The 18,194-nt window shown below is 38.4% G+C and overlaps 1 protein-coding gene across 1 annotated transcript; it reads right to left on the bottom strand.

Moving 5' to 3' along the window:
• Window positions 1-492: 492 nt before the first annotated feature.
• Window positions 493-18,168, bottom strand: LOC144638828 (uncharacterized). The gene is made up of 10 exons (XM_078498110.1): window positions 18,085-18,168; window positions 13,994-14,171; window positions 12,673-12,867; window positions 11,689-11,718; window positions 7,749-7,930; window positions 6,830-6,980; window positions 5,854-6,236; window positions 4,553-4,865; window positions 2,549-2,754; window positions 493-1,583 (listed from the first exon to the last, which is right to left on the bottom strand). Exons 2-10 carry the CDS (start codon window positions 14,163-14,165, stop codon window positions 1,374-1,376), a joined length of 1,842 nt encoding a protein of 613 aa, XP_078354236.1. The 5' UTR covers window positions 14,166-14,171; window positions 18,085-18,168; the 3' UTR covers window positions 493-1,373.
• Window positions 18,169-18,194: the final 26 nt, after the last annotated feature.

The following is an 18,194-nucleotide window of genomic DNA, read 5'->3' as shown; positions in this document are numbered from 1 at the left end:
GGTCTGGAGACTGGGAAAGAAAATGCCTAAGATTACGTATTTGGTGGTTTGGGGATTTGTTAATCCCTCCGTTTCTGTTGTGAACAGTGAATATACATTGAGAATTTATCATAAGTCTGTTAAAGGGGCCATGTCACGCAATTCTAGGCAATTTCGGCACTGACCAACTGGTCAACAACTCGAAAGAAACAGATAGGCCAAAAAGGGGCATGGATTGGGGCAAAATTCGAGAAGAATTGCTTTCGAGTAAACTTGAAAAACGTCGGCCCGATTTTTTTCAAGTTTATCTTCATTTGTATGAAAGTGTCATTTACAATGCTCGAAAATCATCCTTGCTTGTTATGTGGCCGTGATTTTGCCAATAAAAGACTTTTGCTCTGCCAATTTAAAGAAAATAAATAAAATTCCCTAAAATACCGTGACCTAGTAGCCGATCAGTGAAAAGCCACTTCGGTTTCATTCAAGCGTGTGCAATCACATTAACACAGAAAATACTCATTTGATCTTTAATTTAAAATGTGTATCAATGTTTCGACAGAAGTAGCCTACATAAGAATTGAATTACAGTGAAAATGAAAAGATCTCACTTAAAAAAAACTCGTTTACGGTACGATTCGGTGATGAAACTTTTTCTTACTATAACATATCACATAAAGCATTTTTGCCTTCACGACGGATGAAACTTTCGCTAGCTAATTGATTTGTTATTAGTTTAAAACCAAAAACATCGTCTGAATTTTAAGTACGTGGTTATTCCTTTCAGAAATTACAATATTTTCTTTCATATTTATCTTTGACACGGAAGAAAAATTATTATTTATATGTTGAAAATGTTCGGAAATGAAACAGTCGAAGAAATTCAATCTTGGAGCAAGTGCCGTCTTCGGTTAATTTTCGTCGAAGCACTCGAGGAGATTCCGATCCGTTTTAGCCAATCAAAAACTAGCACGAGCACTCACGAACGCCCCGGAAAACAGTCATGCCAACATGGCACAATATAATGAGATGACGTCACGTTGCTTAGCAACTTTGAGACAAAATCCGCAGGCTCAATAAGTTCTTGAAGACGAGGCACTTGGTCCCGCGACTGAGATTTCTTGTTAGGAATTATAGGAATATAACTAATCTTGCCTTAATTGAAGTAATTCAGAGATGCTTTAAAGTGTAATAAATTATTTTTACAGTACATTCACGTTCAAACTCTCTTAGTTTCAAAACGTTCCGTCAAACGGATCAGTCAAATGCCTGAAGGCTATGAAATTTCTCTTCCCTCGGGTGGGTCCGCGTGTAGACTGGAAACTAAACTTCTCTCGGCTCGTACCATTCCTCCTCTTGCAGGAGATTTTCTTGGAGATTTGACTTCTAACCAATCACTAGCTATGTCGCACGCTTCGTTGTTCGTCTCCTTCAGCCTGCTGTACTTGTGACGCCGTTATGGCTTGAATCTGTCCCAACAGTTGTTGAACATCAGGCTGATTGGGATCAATAGCGACATACACTGCGTCATTATCTACCAGCTGTACGCCATCTTCTGACGTCACTGGGACAGTGGTACTCTCCTGTATCACATGCTCCGTAACAACCTAAGATGAATTAATGGATGTTAATTGAAGTAATTATGATACATTTACGCGCTTGAAGTTTTTTTAAGGTCTGGATGTGGGTGCTGGAATCTCAAGTATCAGTGAAGTTTTCGGCAATTTCTAAGCTATAAGTAAAATATTTAGCCCATTTCTCGGCTTTAAGTGTAAAAAATGCAATCCCAACAACAGGGGTGTTTCAATACAAATAAGCTAACTGCCAAATAAAACTACAGTTGATAAAATCGCTTAGAAATGACAGCAAATTTTGCAGATCTCAGCTATTCGTTTTCAAAAAAATGCGTCGTTTTTCAGCACTAAAGCCAATATGTTTTTGGTCATTTGCATTAGATTCGATTCGTGTGAAGTTCGACGTTTGGCCCGGAACTAAGTTTCACTTTTGTGTTTGTGAATGGTGAAAGTGGTGCCTATAATTAATTATTTTAGCCGAATAATCCAAATATTTCGTTTATAAAGAAGTGTGTTTGGCAGCTGACTTGATCTTGATAGTGGCTTGATAGTGTCCTTTTCCGGCAGTATCACTTCCGTACATTTCAGTCATATTTATTCAGTTTCTACGGGCAACTACGCCGTCTTTATTGACAACTAAAAGTACACAATAAATCCCGCAAATTCAAGATAACAACATGAAATGATTGAATAAGTCCTTTGCAGCTTTAATACAGTCACATGGTTCGAAATCCGCCTTGCTGGAGGGAAAGCTACGCTCTGGGACATTCAAATCAAAGGAAAGTCAAGCATGACTGGTTGAAGTCGCTTTGTTTTGAATCAGTCCCAGTGCGTAGCTTGTCCTCCAGCAAGGTGTTTCTTTGTACCATGTGATCGTTAGCTGCAAAGGGCCCATTAGGGGGGGCAAAGAGGAAAAAAGAGTCAGAGAGTCTGTAGAACGTGAACCTTTCCACGTTTTTATTTAAACTTCAACGTTGTCTTTACATGACGTAACATACCTCAGAATGTTGCCCATCAGCCTGTTCGTGAATCATAACTTCCGTTCCAACCACCATCCCTGTTTGACCAGTTCCCTGAGAAGCACTAGCATCCGGGACATGTAACAACCCGGCGGGAGTCTGGATCAAGTCAGCTGCTTGTTGCGCTGCCGCCGCTTGACTCACAATCTGTTCCGCTAGTTCAGCACTGATCTCTGGAATGGTGACTGAGGAGATGATAAAGTAAACACAGCGATTTTTTAATAATTGAGTATTATCTGCTGGATTTGGTTTTGCATTCGCCAGGCTCTATAATTGGTCAGAAAAACTCGTCCAACCAGCTCTGACCAATCACAACATACGTGTTGTTTTACAACCAATGAGAAGCAACATCAAATCAATTGACACCAAGAGAGGCGCCGGTTGGCTGTTTTCCCGCGCTTTGTTTTCCCGCCCTTGGCACTGGGTACGGTTTCCCGCGCTGGGCTAGTAACAACCTGCGCTGGGCATTGGTTACATGATTCCCGCGTTTGCCAGTTTAATGTATTTTCTTGGAGTTATTACTGTTGTATTTGCCAGAAAAGTTGTCTTCGTTTGTTGATTACAAGTGATTACTTTCGCATTTATCTTTCTACATTAAAAAAGAAACACTCTATAAGTTTTTTGTACCAACTGCTATACATTTCTTTTAATTGATGCGAGAATTCGGTGGCGTATATCAAGATAATGTTCTCATAGTTGATGAATTTCTTTTTACTCATCGCATCTCTGCTTGGAAAGGCAATCTTCATCTGCATTTATATTTAAAAAGAGTTATCAAGGGCGCTCACGCTAGTAGGCAGTTTGCACTTCTTAAACTCATAAATAGTCCATCAAGTTAAAACAAAGAAAATCATAACCGTGAAGGAGGTTTGGATACCTGGTCTTAATTAGCACTGGTTTTTGCGATTTTATTTCTCCGTTTACTGCATAGTTTTGTTTCGATTAAGGAGGCTCGATGTAGATTTTTTAGCCGAAGGGTGGTTGTTTTGAAAATTAAAATTATCTAGGAAGCCAATGTTCGATTTTTGCCAAAATACACCATAATGATCAAATATGACCAAATTTTATTTTTTTACCTGTCACTTTGTCACAAAGGTTACCATAGCAACCATTGACGTTTTCTTTTGTTCTCAAACAAGCTTGGTTTTCTCGAAATCTAGACTGACACTTGGTATTCATTTTTTGATATGTTCAAGTACAGTAGATTTACTATCTGTGCTCAAAATTTTAGGAAAATCTGTAAGAGCGTTTTAGAGTAAATCAAGAATGAAGTTTTTGGTATTTTCTTATAATTTCTTACAATTGGCAGTCGATATATTTTAACAAATTAAAGCAAAAAGTCTTTCGCTTTTATATAAGCTAATGGTCTTTGATGGTGTAAGTATTTATATTTCAGTGAGAGAAACTGTGCTCAAATAATACGAAACAATTTTAAGGCGCCTATTTTATATTAAAACGGTGTTTTTCTGAAAATTTCATTCTTGATTTACTTGAAAACGCTCTTACAGATTTTTCTAAAATTTCTTCAACAGTTAGTCAATCTACTAAACTTTAACATATCAAAAAATAAACACCAAGTGTCAGTCTAGATTTCGAGAAAATCAAGCTTGTTTGAGAATAAAAGAAAACGTCAATCGTTGCTATGGTAACCGTTGTGACTAAGTGACGGGTAAAAAATTAAAATTTGGTCACATTTGATCATTTTGGTGTATTTTGGCAAAAATCGAACATTGGCTTCCTAGGTAATTTTAATTTTCAAAACAACCACCCTTAGTCTAAAAAAACTACATCGACCTCCTTAAGAAGATATATAAAACACTCAAGACAGAGTTTCATCGGCTATACAAACACCTCGAATTTCGTCCAAAAACTCTGCTGCGCGTTGTATTTTGTTGTATTTTACTCTCTTTTCGGTGTTCAGATATCCCGATGAAACACTGTCGCTCGTGTTTGATATATTACATGAAAACGTAAAAAATCTACCTGTTGTTATTTGAGGCTGTTCCCTGTCTTGATCTCCATCACCGCTGCTAGCCCCGCCCTGTCCTAGCCGCTGTGTTTGCACTTGGTTCAATAGATGCTGTGCTAGGAGCAACTGCTGCGCTAAAGTGATCTTGAACTCACTTCCCGCCTGGTCTGCGCCTTGGACAACAATCTGTGGTCCCCCGGCCCCCTCGGTCAGCTCTGCGCTCAGATTGTGAGGGATGATCTCGCCGAGGACCTGGGTAACTTGCTGAAGGAGAGACGCATCCGGGACCTTTGGTTCTGACGCTTTGGTTGCATCCGGGACTTCGTTCTAGTAGCACGAGAAGAAAAATCAGCCGTTACTAATAAAAACAGGATATTGCAAGTCTCTATATTCTAAGGTAATAAATCACAAAAGAGAAAGTTAAACTGTTTGTAGAATAATAAAAATTCCATAGTCTACCATAAAAAATAAAGAATAACTAAAAAATTGGGGCATGAAAAGGGGGCTAAACAGAATTTTTAAATGTAATTTTTTTGTCGGCCAGTTTGTAAACTAAATTATCTTGTAAAGGCATTGAGGTTCAGGCTTATTCGAATTATACGTTATGTGAAGAAAATGTCTTACTGGACATTTCATCTGCAAAAGCAGTAGGGTAATTTCTCAGGCTACTAAGGGACGGACCATTATTTTCTTAGAGGGGGGGGGGATGAAAAATTTTCCTCTGCAAACTGTTTTTTTTAGTTTATGCACCTCTGCAAACATTTTTTTTCGAAATTCTTACTAAGTTTTGTTATACATATCGTGTTTTCAAACAATTTATTTTGTCTTTCCAGGCCCTGCAAACAATTTTTTTCAATATTTTTCATCCCCCCCCCCCCTCCCAAAAAATAATGGTCCGTCCCTAACACAAAGTTAGTCAGTTTGTGGATTAAGCCAAGTTCTTAAGCGATGCAAGCTTATGAAAAACCGCTTATAACAAAGGATCGAAATTTCCCTTTTTCTTTTGCTTGTTCTTATGTTTGCTTTACCGTTGTGCTCGTTAAAGCCGGAAGCTATGTCACAGTACATTAAGTCATTTTTCGGATTACTTTGAAATCGAAGGAGAACTCAAAATAATAGTTTTGTAATGTAGAAATACACCAGAGAAGTGATAAAAACCCGAAAAAAAGCAAGGATGGTTTCGATTGACGACGATTAAAACAGATTACGATCGACAAACTTAAAAAACTTGCCAATTTTTTCAAGATGCGTTGTCCGTGACATAGCTCCTTTAAAAGAAAAATACGACAAACGCTGGTGAATGTGCAAATAATACCTCTTCCTCTTTACAGGCTTCTGTTTGTAACTCTCCATCAGACTCGGTACTACACACCTCGTTCTCGACCAGTCTTTTACCGTCGTTCTGTATGCTTTGGGCAGCGGATTCCGCCTCCATGGTACCCAGGTCATCCTGGCTATCCACGTCCATGTTTTGACGAGAGGAACTGTCATCGTACTTGAAGTCAGTTTGGCTCTCTTGACTGGAATGTTTAGCGTGAGTGTTGAGGTGGTTTTTCAGGTAATTGAGGCGTGTAAACTTCTTATCACAATGCTCGCAGGCAAAAGGTTTCTCTCCTTTGTGTATGTTTAAATGTCGCTTGTACGTTGTGAGGTAATTGAACTCTTTCTCACAAGTGTCGCATTTATAAGGACGGTCACCTACAAAACAGTAGAAAATTATAACAAAAGTGACCTAGCCACCTTAAGATACGAACTAACAAAGTCACCTTTCTATATGAACTAAAAGAAAACAAGATTTTTTCAAACGCAAGTCTCGCGCGCTCAATTCTTCTCCCGATCAAGTGACGCGTGAAGTCCCCCCCCCCCCCCCCAAAAAAAAATCCATATCGTAGATATGCTTGTGCAGTCGTTTGCTTAATACAAGATGACTTCGCTCAAAACGCCATAGGTCACTTCGGGGTTCCGAGCCGACCCCTTTTCATGGCTAGAAAATAATAAAGCGAAACATTTTTTTTTTAATTGGGTAGTGCATTTAGTTATTAAAGGCCAAGGTTTTCGACCGGACGCCATCTTGGTTGGGGCAGACATGGTGATCATCGACGTTACTCCATACATATCCATGTAGTGTCTCTGATAGGTTGGTACTTTCGCGCGAAAATTCAAAAACCGGGCAACAACCAATCAGAGACACTTCACGGGTCTCTGTAGAGCTACGTTATTAGTATGGAATGTTTCGGGTCGGAACCCGGAGAACGCGAACAGAGATTTCTGAAAAAGCGATTCACTTTTACCTGTATGCAGCCGAATGTGGTTTTTGTAGCTGTCCAAGCGAGTGAATTCCCTGTCGCAGTGTTCACATCTGAACGGTTTGAAGCCAGTATGAAGGCGAAGATGACGCTTGTGACTCCCAAAATCCGAGAAAACTTTCCCGCAGTATCCACACTGATAAGACAAGAAACAACTCGTTACATCAGGCAGAATGGAATTAGAAACCATTGAGGAGTTAGCGGCTTTTCTGGTATTGTGGAAGAGTGATTTGAGGGCTACAGTGGTACAAGGGGGTGTGAAGTCGTGTTTTTATTTCTTATTTTTACCTTTGTTGCTAAGGACAAACTAAAGTCCGCGTGCGAGAAATTCAACAGAAAAATGTGTACATGTACACAGAAAACTGCAAACGCAACTACAAGCTTAAATTTCATCCATCAAATTTGATTTTAGTAAAATCTCTTCTAGCCATTATTTGAAACTGAAGTGGGCGTCCGAAATTTTCTTTAGGGTTGGTTCTAGACAGTTATTAATGGAGCAACATGCGAATAAAATAATTATTTTCTCTTAACAGTTGCCGTCTGGCTACAAGCCTGCTTTTGTTAAAGAAGTGTAGATTTGGTAAACAAGAATGACGAAAATGATTTTAAATCGGATTCCGATGCCAATACTGTATTTTGCACTACTTTGCGCCTTGTGGAAAAAAACCCTGTTAATTTTTCTATTGGCTTTACAGAGAAAAGTTGGCTTTACAGAGAAAAGCTAAGGAAAATAACTTTCAAAAGGCTTCTTTCCTGTGAGTGTCTGTGCGGAAAAGTTAATAGACAGGACGCTTAAATTCCTTCCCTAAAATACAATATCGGTGAAATCTTTTGGCGTAAATATTGAAAAGTATGAACAGGTCTTGCAACAATAGCGTTAAGGAGATCGACTAAAGAAACTTACTTTAAAAGGCTTCTCTCCTGTGTGGGTCCGTGCGTGTCGTTTGAGATCTCCTAAGTTAGCAAATCCGTGGCCACACTCCTCACACTGGTAAGGTCTTTCACCAGTGTGAACACGAATGTGCGTCTTGAGATTGTAGGATTTGTTAAACTCCTTTCCGCAGTATTCACAAGGATAAACTCTTCCTGTTAAGTGAAAAAAGAGAAGACATTTCATTACTAGCTACTACAGTAAAAACCCGCGTATAAGAACCTAGGTTTTTTCAAGTTAGCCTAAACAGGTTCTTATATAAATGGTATTTAGTGTAGAATTAGGCTAACTAGGTTCTTAATTAGGTTCTTAACTTTTGTTCAAGAAATAAAGTAGAATTTTTAAATGATCTGGTCTTTAATGTACAATAACAGTATTCTTGGAGTTTTATGTAACTATGCTGTAACTATAATGTGTACAGACTGTATAAATATATTTTTGAGGAGATTATTTTTTTCTTTTTTTGAAAATAAGAACCTGTTTTAGAATTTTAGCCTAAAATGGTTCTTATGTGAAGGGTGCTTAAAAATGAAATTTTAGCCTAACAGGTTCTTAAATGTTAGGTTCTTATATGTGGGTTTTTACTGTACTAGCGAGACTTGATACAGTATAGAGTGGCAATGCTGGGGAGAGTGCTCCGTTTTTATTAACCGGGCGGAGACTGGGCCCGGTTCATAAATCGCCCGGAATTTTTTCGTCGTAGTAGTAGTAGTCTTGTCGGTAAATCGTTCCAGACCCGCTCGGCCGCTTCCTTGGCCAGGATTCAAAACACGCACTTTTGATATTTACTCGGCAGGAGCTATTAAATCACTCTTCTATTTAAAATTCTATCTAAAACCTTGATTTCTGTTAAGCGTGAAATATATGTTTTTATTTTATTCAAGCGTTTTACTCAAGGGAGTACTGCCGAACCGCTATGTCAGTCACGCAATGTTTTTGAAGCAAGCTTTACGCATATTAAACTGCTTTAAAAAAACGGCTGGTAGCCAGAACATTTTTAGCCAGAATACTTTGAAGATACTTTCCGAATTAATTATGTCCATTTTCATCCGTGCACAGTTGAGCACTTGAGTTCTTGATAAAAAAGCTTTACTTCAGTGTTTTCTTACACACTTCCCAAGACTTCAGAAAAAAATGGTAATGTATAGTACTTCTACGAACTATGATGGAATTTTTGAAAAAAATCCGTAAAGTGAGCAAGTAAAAAAAAATGGTCTGCAAAATTAAATCTTGGTGCGGGAAATTACATGTAATTAAATTCTACCACAGCATGCAAAATTTCACGGTTTTGAAATTTAAATCTTTAAGCCTTTCAAAATGTTTCTTGACCCCATCTTGAATAAAAATTCCGTTTGAAACCTTTGTTCATGTTTCTTTCATTTGTTCGTTTTTGTTGGGTTTTTAGGCTTTTGAAACGAACAACATCTATTTATAGATTGAGGTACCGTGTGATGTTTTTGATTTACCGTGTTTGTCGTAGTAGTTTGCTTGGCCGCTTTCTTGGCCAGGATTCAAATCCCGCACTTCTGATATTTACTCAGCAGGAGCTAAGATTACTCTCCTATTTAAAATTTTGCCCGATACCCTGATTTCTGTTAAGCGTGAAATGTATATTTTTGTGTTTATATTCAAGCGTTCGACTCAAGCGAGAACAAGAGTGCGAAACCGGTGATTGTTTTGACAAAGCTTTTTTTACGTCAGTCACGCAATGTTTTTGCAGCAAGCTTCTGCTTTTAAAAACGGCTGGTAGCCAAAGCTCGACAAAGCATATTTGGGCCAGACTCTACTTTGAAGATGTTTTCTATTTAGCAAGAATTGTGTCCATTTTGTCCATATTCATTCGACCAAGTCGTGTGTCACAGACGAATTGAATGTTTGCACAACAAAATAACTTTGTTTTGGTTCTTGAAGTAAAACCTTTACTCGCACACTTTTCAAGAGCTTAGAAAAACAAAAATGTAAATGTAAATTAGTAATATAATAATTTCTAAAAACTAGAATGGAATTTGGATCGGTAAAGCCATCGAGTAAAATAATAGACGGCAAAAAAAAACTTGCGTTTTGGCTAATTTTACGGCTTTAAAGTATTTAAATTTTTAATGCCATTAAAATGTTTCTAGACCTCATCTTGAATCTTTTTTTTCTTTTTTCACATTTAGTTGGAATTTTTAACAGCATATGTTATCTACGTGACGCGTGATCTAATGCATGCCCTTTTTTAGTCTGTGTTTTGAGGTTTTTCTGTTATTCTTGATATTTATGTAACTCGTTTTATTTTTATTCAATTTTATTTATGTGACTCGTTTTATTTGAGCAGGAGCCAATACTGTAATTTTCTGGTTACTCCGCTCTTTTTTCGAGAAATCAATATATTTTTTGGTTTTTCATTCAAAAGGGTTTTGAGTTTCAGTCGGAACCAAACGGCGAGAGAGAAATTACCTGTAATGAATCACGCAAGCAAGAACTGGTGTTTGCGTGACTGCTTCCCAAAATGCAGCACATAGGCAGGTTTTTCGATCGAAGAATCAGCTTGACTTGAAGAGCTTGCATTTTTAAAAGCTAAAAAGCTTTCTAATTTTTTATTATTCCCTTTATTGTTTGTGATACATTTTTTTTAAAATAAACCTTAAACGCTTCTTAGTATTTAACGAGCTGGTTTGGGTTCATTTATTCAAGATTAGAAATACACAAAACGTAATAATCAGTAATTTATCCAGGCATGTTGATAAAAGCAGCTAATGTAATGAAGGACATTTTGACATATTACAACTCACGGAAACTGCATAACTTATGCAAACCTCAGACTTGTGTGTCACAGCTACTCGCCCCCAAACTGCTTCTCGGCTGGCGCCATCACCGAAGAGTAGAATGAGTGATGGGAGGGAGTAAAGTCAAAGGCTGCAGGAATGGGGGAGGACGGAGTAGGAGGGGAGATATTCGAAGGTTAATGGCTAAGAAAAGAGGAAATGGGGGGGGGGGGAGAGTTTGGAGGGGGGGGGGTGTTGAATAAAAATCCATGCTTGATTGTATCGCGCAACCTTTGTCCTTTTTTCATGGTTTTCTTATCAGAACAGCTGTTCAAAATTTTATGAGTAGTCTGCACTTTGTTAAGTGTATGATAATGTTAATAATCTAATCTTCCATTATCCTTAGGTAAAAACTAAAATCTAAAAATACAGAGATTATTCTTTATTAACAAAAAATTGGAAGCCTAAGCAGGAATTTGTTCAAGCATGGAAAAACTAACCACAGACTTGTGTGCTTCTCAATTAAATGGTATTTTAAAAGTTTTTGCTGCACTTGCCTAATCAAATAGTTAAACACTAACCGCCCGGTTTTAAGCTTTAAGCTTAAGGCGTCTTGTTACTAATTAAAACATGTTTGGTCATGTAAAGGTGGATTTCCACTGACGCGTAAATTTTTACGTGCGTAAAAAATTTAGAGACATTGTATGAACGACTTGCGTACACATTAACGCAAGTCGTTCATACATCGTCTCTAAATGTTTTTACGCACGTAAAAAATTACGCGTCAGTGGAAATCCACCTTAACACACGCTCTGATTGGTTATAAATTAAAGTCGTTTTACATCACTTGCTTTACTTAATAAACAAAATAAAACAAATGTCTGCTCTCTGATTACTAAACACCTGTTGAAAATACTCGATATAGTTAATAAAAATTTTAGACTCATGGAAACCCTTGTCTGTGGCCAAAACTTCTAGGTAACTTTCAAAATTTTCCCGAATTTTCTCTCATTTTTCCATCAGGTTTTGCAAATACGTGCATAGTGTTTTGGCTACTCGAATTAAATCTTATCATTGTCTATTTCTTAACGACTGTAAGTTTGAATGTGATTTCTATGGTATCAATATAGGAGTATAAAAATAAAAAAATATAAGCGTTTAATTACCTCCATTTGAGACGATTCTTGTTGAAACAGCTGGAAGTGTTTAATAAAAATACGGTTAGTAAGGGCAAATGAACTTATTTCTTTACAATAAATTAGACAAACTACACATGTGCACAGTGTTTCGGCCTAGGCCATCTTTTCAAGTTGTTAGAAACTATTGGTTCATCTCAGGAACTTCTGGCTCCTCAGATTAAAATCTTATGCATTCGTCTTATAAAAAGTTGGCTGGTCTCACATAATTCTGGCCTCCACTCCTTATAGAGATACAAAACACCCCCACCCCACCCCTTGAGGGACTCCCGCATAAAAGTGACAGGGTGATTGCAGTATAAATCCATGGCTGCACTTCCATAAAGTTATCCATTAGCACAAAGTAGTACAAAGCTCAGTAGCATAAAGTTATCCCTTTTACAGGTTTCAAGCTGGAAACAAATAGGACAGAAACTACTTATCAGTTCGACTTGGTACATCTTTAAGGGTGAAAACGAGTTGGAGCCACGCCCATAATACCACATTCTGCTACCTTAACCGCCGACCGGTTAGCTCAGTTGGTAGAGCGATGGACTACAGTGCGGGAGGTCTCGGGTTCGAGTCCCAGACCGGACCAACACTCAGGGTCTTAAAATAACTGAGGAGAATATGCTGCCTTTGCAACAACATCTGCAAATGGTTAGATATTGTAGTCTTCTCGGATAAGGACGATAAACTGTAGGCCCCGTCTCCTGCATCTTCAGTGTTATGGTCAGCAGGGGACATAAAAGAACCCACACACTCATCGTAAAGAGTAGGGCATGGAGTTCCCGGTGTTGTGGTCTGGTCTTTGCCCCTTGTACTGTGCTTACTGTGAAATGCTCGGAGATATTAGCTGTATAAGCTACTCTTCAAATCCGAGGGTAAACAAAGTGATGATGATGATTGAGGAGTTCCCTTTAAAATTTGCAACAATGACCCCTGCCCTGTGACCTATTCCACAGTTCAACATACCTGGTGCAGACGTCACTGCATCACCTGGGCCAGGCAATATGGCCACTTCACCACTCTCCAACTGGGCCTGCACTTGTTCGCTGGAGGTGTCTACGACATTAGGGCGCTGTATAGTCTGTACAGCCGTATGAACTTGTCGCAGCACTTCACTGGCCTCTTCAACTTGAACATCACCTTGTACAATCTCCATAACCGCTATAGAAGAATTACGGACTGATTAAAAAACTCATTAATAATTCATAAAGAAAATACAAAATAAATTAATGTTTAATGAGTGTCTTTATATCTGAAAAAGACACGGCGAAACTTTACATCCAATTTTCTAGGCCAAAATAACCCCAAATCTAAATATTGGTGCAAGAATAAGTTGATCTACATCAGAAGACTTTTAAGCCGTTCAATAAATTCGTAGTTTGTGTTTTATCAAGTCAAAAACACTCGGCTGCGCCTCGTGTTTTAAACTTGATAAAACACTGCTGCTCATTTATTAAACATTACGTAATTTGATTGATATTGCCTTTGGGATGTGTGTCTACTACATGGGATCACTTTGTCCTGTTACCACTTGAAACTTTCATTTCAGACTTATTTTCAAAAAGTTGTCACAGAGACATGGTTCATATCATACATGCTGTATTTGGAAATCAAGGCTATACAAGTCAATAAAAGCCTTGTTTAATTTTTGCCTTAACAAGATGATCATTATCAGCAATATTAACATTCACTGGCAACAACACTTATTTATAACCAAAAACAATCATTAAACACAATACTAATTGAGTGGCTCCAGAAAATATCTTTACCCACCCCACAGAAGGGGGTATGGGTCTCACAAGCCAAAATTATGAAATGAAAGTATGAAGCTTAACTGGAATTCCAGAGGGATGGGGTGGGGGTTTTCAAACAAAAAAAGCCTTCCTTGGGGGAAGTATTAGCTATAGTGACCCACCCCCACCACAAAGAAGGACTTGGCAATTCCAGGGGGGTTCAAAAGCTAAGGTTTCGATAGGGAAATATGACTGAAGGGAGAATTAAATTTCTAGAGGGGTTGGGGGGGGGGGGGGGTTCATTCCGAACACCATCCATGGCATGAGTATCCATGGATATTTTATGGAGCAATACATTATCAAGACCTGCAGCTACCAGGAAAGATTTCCTGAATTTTACCTACCCAGTACCTTGACAAAAAGTTGGAGTTTCCTTGACCAGATAAAAAATTTTGTGTTAGTTTCTTGACTCAAAAAAGTTTTTTTCCCGACTTTTTTTTTCTGACCTGCAGCAACCCTGCAATTTTACGCAAAGGGAAAAAAATACCATCTACCTTGAGTAGCTGTGGTCTCCACGTCACAGTGATGTCCAACATTGATAACTGTTGCCTCAATCGTTTCACAGCTTATCTGCTGAATCTGAGACATCCGCGACAAAACATTGGCCGCAGTAGCTTCTTCTTCACTCGACATGACTGAATCTGGCTTCTTTCTTCCTCTGACCATCAATTTCTTTTAATCAAACAAAAATGTTTATTAAAAACAATATGTTCAAAAAGTGATGATTTTAGGTCTTTTTGGTCTATCCCCCTAACTGTTATTTCTGTGCCCTCCAGTGTATTCACATTACCCAAGATTGTCTTGGGTAATACTGTCAGAGAAAAGGTTTGGGTAACAAAAGTCTTGGGGTGAAGAAGTGATTGGAAAGCATCACCTTCACATTTAAGAGATGGGGTTGTAGAGAAATTTGTTGTTGTTTGTGGGCTGATGTAAAAATTAATGATCTTAATATTGCTTAGTATATATCCTATACCCTGCTGTGGTAGTGTGGTCAAGTTAACAGTCACAGGGATGTAGCTAAGATTTCCAACAGGCGAAATTTTCTTGATCATAGGTGCAAAATTTGGGTCACATTAAAAGAAAGATCTAACCAGACACGGTCTTTTAGCCGGAAAAATCAAGTCCTTGGGTGGTTATGTTTTCCACCTTCTGCCTATTATTTACATCACTGAGTCAAGCCTAGTGGCCCATCAGGTTAGTAATTATAATCCCTGTAAGAGTATTTTTTATTCCACCCCCCCCCCCCCCCCGAATGGGATGCTACTCCATCGCAGGATTATAAGCAGCACTTAATCTGCTCTATTTATCATACTCCTAGGAAGAGGGAGGCACTTCAGGTGAAGTGTCTTGCCCAAGAACATGTCAGCCCAGAGCCAAGGATCAAACCAACCTCATTCCCAGGGTGTCTCTCTCTCGACAAGGTTGGGGTCAAACCAGGACCACTCAAACAAGAGTCCAGTGCACTAACTATATTTAGTCCACCATGGGGGAGAAGGGCCTTCCATATATTTATAGCGACAGGGGTGATCACTGGAAATGTTAAAGTTAACATCCAACATAGATAGCAAAGACATTTTATATGAGTGGCTCAGTTCACTAGCTTTCACCCAGGCTACAAGGTAACAATCATTTTCTGACAAGTAGTTCCTGACAAATCTTTTGTCAGCAAACATTGTAAAAGGCCCTTTGATAACTTCATCTGTAATAACTCCTAAGTAGGGCTTGAAAAAAAAGAATATTTTCAGGTGGCCCTTTGGATAAGAAGGTCAGATATTTTTTTTTATTTTTTTCTCAAGCATCTCAGCAGTCCGGAATCCTGAATCCTTTAATCTGATTGGCTAATTGCGCGCGCTCCAGCGGTCCGGTTTTTCACAACCGGACCCCGCATACGGACCGTTCACGGCGCGAAATCATTTTGCACCTTTGAGTCTAACGAACACATGAAAGTTTTGCTCCCCAAAGACAAAAATAGCCTCACCATCCATTGTTAATGCTAAAGGACAAAAAAGCAGTGGAATTAAAAGCCTCAAAGTTCTTCAAAAGGCGAAGTATTTATTTATTTCTCAACAAAATCGAGTTGTAGTTTACCGTTCGCAGTTTGCCGTTGTTTGTTTATCTCGCAATGATTTTCACGCCATTGCGGTAAAATTCATTCGGTTATTTAGACTCTATCTATGTGCTAAACTGCACTGTTTATCTGTCACTTTTTGCTTAAACAGAACACTATTTACCATCATTCAAGGAAATGAGATTCTTTGATTAAAAACGGACAAATTAATTATCGCAATATTGTGCTGTACGTAGACGCTACGCATTTCATTCAGTTTGGCACTGTTTATCAGAATAAAAATCAACGCAGAGATTATTAATTTGTTAAATACAAGTGTATTAATAGCTTGTTAAACTGCTTTTCGGTCAAGGAGTATTTTTGAATTAGAAAAGTAGGCTTAGCAAAGTTGCAAAGCTTCTATCAAGACTTTTCAAAACATTTAAGCTTATAGGAAATTGTTCGGGAAGCCGAAATCGATTTAAAAGTGTTAGGTTTTATGGCATATTTGTGCTATGTTTTAGTATGAGTTCATTTACTTTTCTTGGTTTTCTACATTGTAAATTAAGCTGAACATTTCTTGAGTACGGTTCATTTTAAGCCAAGCTATTTTATTCGAAATTAATGTTTGTCTTGCTTAATGCTTGACTCTAGCTTGCTTGTCAATCGAGTCGGACTTAACATTGAAATCAAATCCGCGCGTATACAAACAAAGATTTTGTGACAGATTTTTTCACGGTTTCTTAAATCCAAACAAACTTAAGTAGGAAAAAAATAAAAACGTTATTTACCGGCCTAGGTCGGTCCGTATTGGAAAAAACTGTACCCTCGGTCTTGAGCACCGCCCTCGGCCTGCGGCCTCGGGCCGTACTCAAGACCTCGGGTACAGTTTTTCCCAATACGGACCTCCCGGCCGGCAAATAACATATATATAATTTAGTCAGGAAATAACTTGCCTGGACCCTTGTCCATCAGGCAAGTGACTGAAGTGAGCATGAAAAGTTACTTGTCCACCCAGGAAATCTACTTGTCTCAGACAACCAGACTGCCTTAAGTACCGGTAGTACCAATTATTTAGCAATGAATTCTTCATCCCACTTTGCAAGCATAAGAGGCTTTGAGGGGAGAATACTGCCATATTATTTTTACAGGCCTGTCTAGGCTGGGTTAGTACTGCAACAACCTCAGGCCAATATTCACTAGTGCAAGAAATAATGAAAGTGTTTAAGTAGGAAATATATAAACTTCCTAGACCAGATTAGTTCCAGACGCCATAAGATTCCTTGTTGACCGGTACCTATGAGTGTTCAGCTGGAGGAGAATGTGGAAAAGTGCGGGGCACAGGCAAGGGATTTGCCAGCAATTACCAGTCTGTAGTGAGGACTTTTGAGTGGACAGTGACAATTAATTTTTAGTGGACTTTTTATCAAATTTAATGAAAGGCGAAGTGGCCTTATGGTTAGCATGCCGGACTCCGGATCAAACAGTCGGGGTTGTGTTCTTGGGCAAGACACTTAACTCTCATAGTACCTCTCTCTACCCAGGTGTATAAATGGGTTCTGGCAAAATAATGCTGGGGGGTACCCTACGATGGACTAGCATCCCATCTAGGGGGAAGTAGAAATATTCCTAGACAGCTCCGGCGGTACAAGCCACTGGGCTTGAGAATTCCCTTTTTTATCAAATTTTAATGAAGTTCAATGACTGTTTTGGTCATCTACAAATGCTCTGGAGTGGGTTGAACAAAAAAATCTCAACCCTTGGGTGTGTTTAAGAGGAAGTAGAGCCACAAAAAGCATAAACAGAAATGGGTGTGATGTAGCTGATCAAGCTTTGTGCTTTGAATTAGATATAAAAAACTATTTTTTATTCTTATTGAATTCAATAAGGTAACAAGAACAGTAAACAGGATTTGCTGATTTGTGACCAACTTATGCAAAATGCAAGCCTAATGTTCACTTTTGCTTTACAAAGGAAATTTTCAAAAAGTTTTACAAGCTTAATACGTCTTGAAATGTATCCTATCCACCCTTGATTTAAAAATAAACAATATTCCTTCGTTAACGTTGCGTGGTGCTACTAAATGCCTATCGTAAAAGCCGATTTCTCCTTAAAACGACAGTAAGTGTAAGTTCAGATTAAAACACTTTCTATTAGAAAGGGAAACATGTTGAATCATATAAACCATTTTATACGCCGACTATTATTTCAAATTCATTTCAAACACGATATCTGCCGTCTGAAATATTAGCTGATCGAAATCGTTGGCTTCATTTGCAGTGAAAAGAATCAAGGTGAATATTAACATCACCTTTTACACAAAACTTTCTTATTTTTGAACCAAAGGAAACCTTAGATTTCGCAAGGAAAACAGCTCAAATCGACGCTCATTTGCAAATACAAAGAAATCAACAAACAGCTCAACCCAAAGCAAAAGGCGATGGATCAATATACGATGTGTTTCTATCGTATTTCCCCATAAAACCGCACTAAAATGATCCTATTCCATTCCCAAGATGTTTGATCGTAAATTCCTACCTCCAAAAGCAAGGAAAGTGGAAATCTTGCTAAGTCACCGCGCCTTTCCAAAACAACACACAAGATGGTGGACGCTAAGCACAAGCGTGGTTCCTTTGCGAAGCCAACGT

The sequence above is a fragment of the Oculina patagonica genome, chromosome 14 (genome assembly GCF_052425735.1).
Source record: "Oculina patagonica isolate OP01 chromosome 14, crgOcupat, whole genome shotgun sequence".
Classification (NCBI taxonomy): Eukaryota; Metazoa; Cnidaria; class Anthozoa; order Scleractinia; family Oculinidae; genus Oculina; species Oculina patagonica.
Note: the sequence above shows the minus strand (reverse complement) of the source record. Positions and strands in the feature narration are given on the sequence as shown.

Coding starts and splice junctions, on each gene's coding strand:
- LOC144638828 (XM_078498110.1), bottom strand. CDS start 14,165: ATGGTCAGAGGAAGAAAGAAGCCAGATTCAGTCATGTCGAGTGAAGAA. Junction 7,931..11,688: donor AAGAATCGTCTCAAATGGAG/GTAATTAAACGC, acceptor TTCACTTAACAG/GAAGAGTTTATCCTTGTGAA. Junction 4,866..5,853: donor AAGCCTGTAAAGAGGAAGAG/GTATTATTTGCA, acceptor TCGTGCTACTAG/AACGAAGTCCCGGATGCAAC.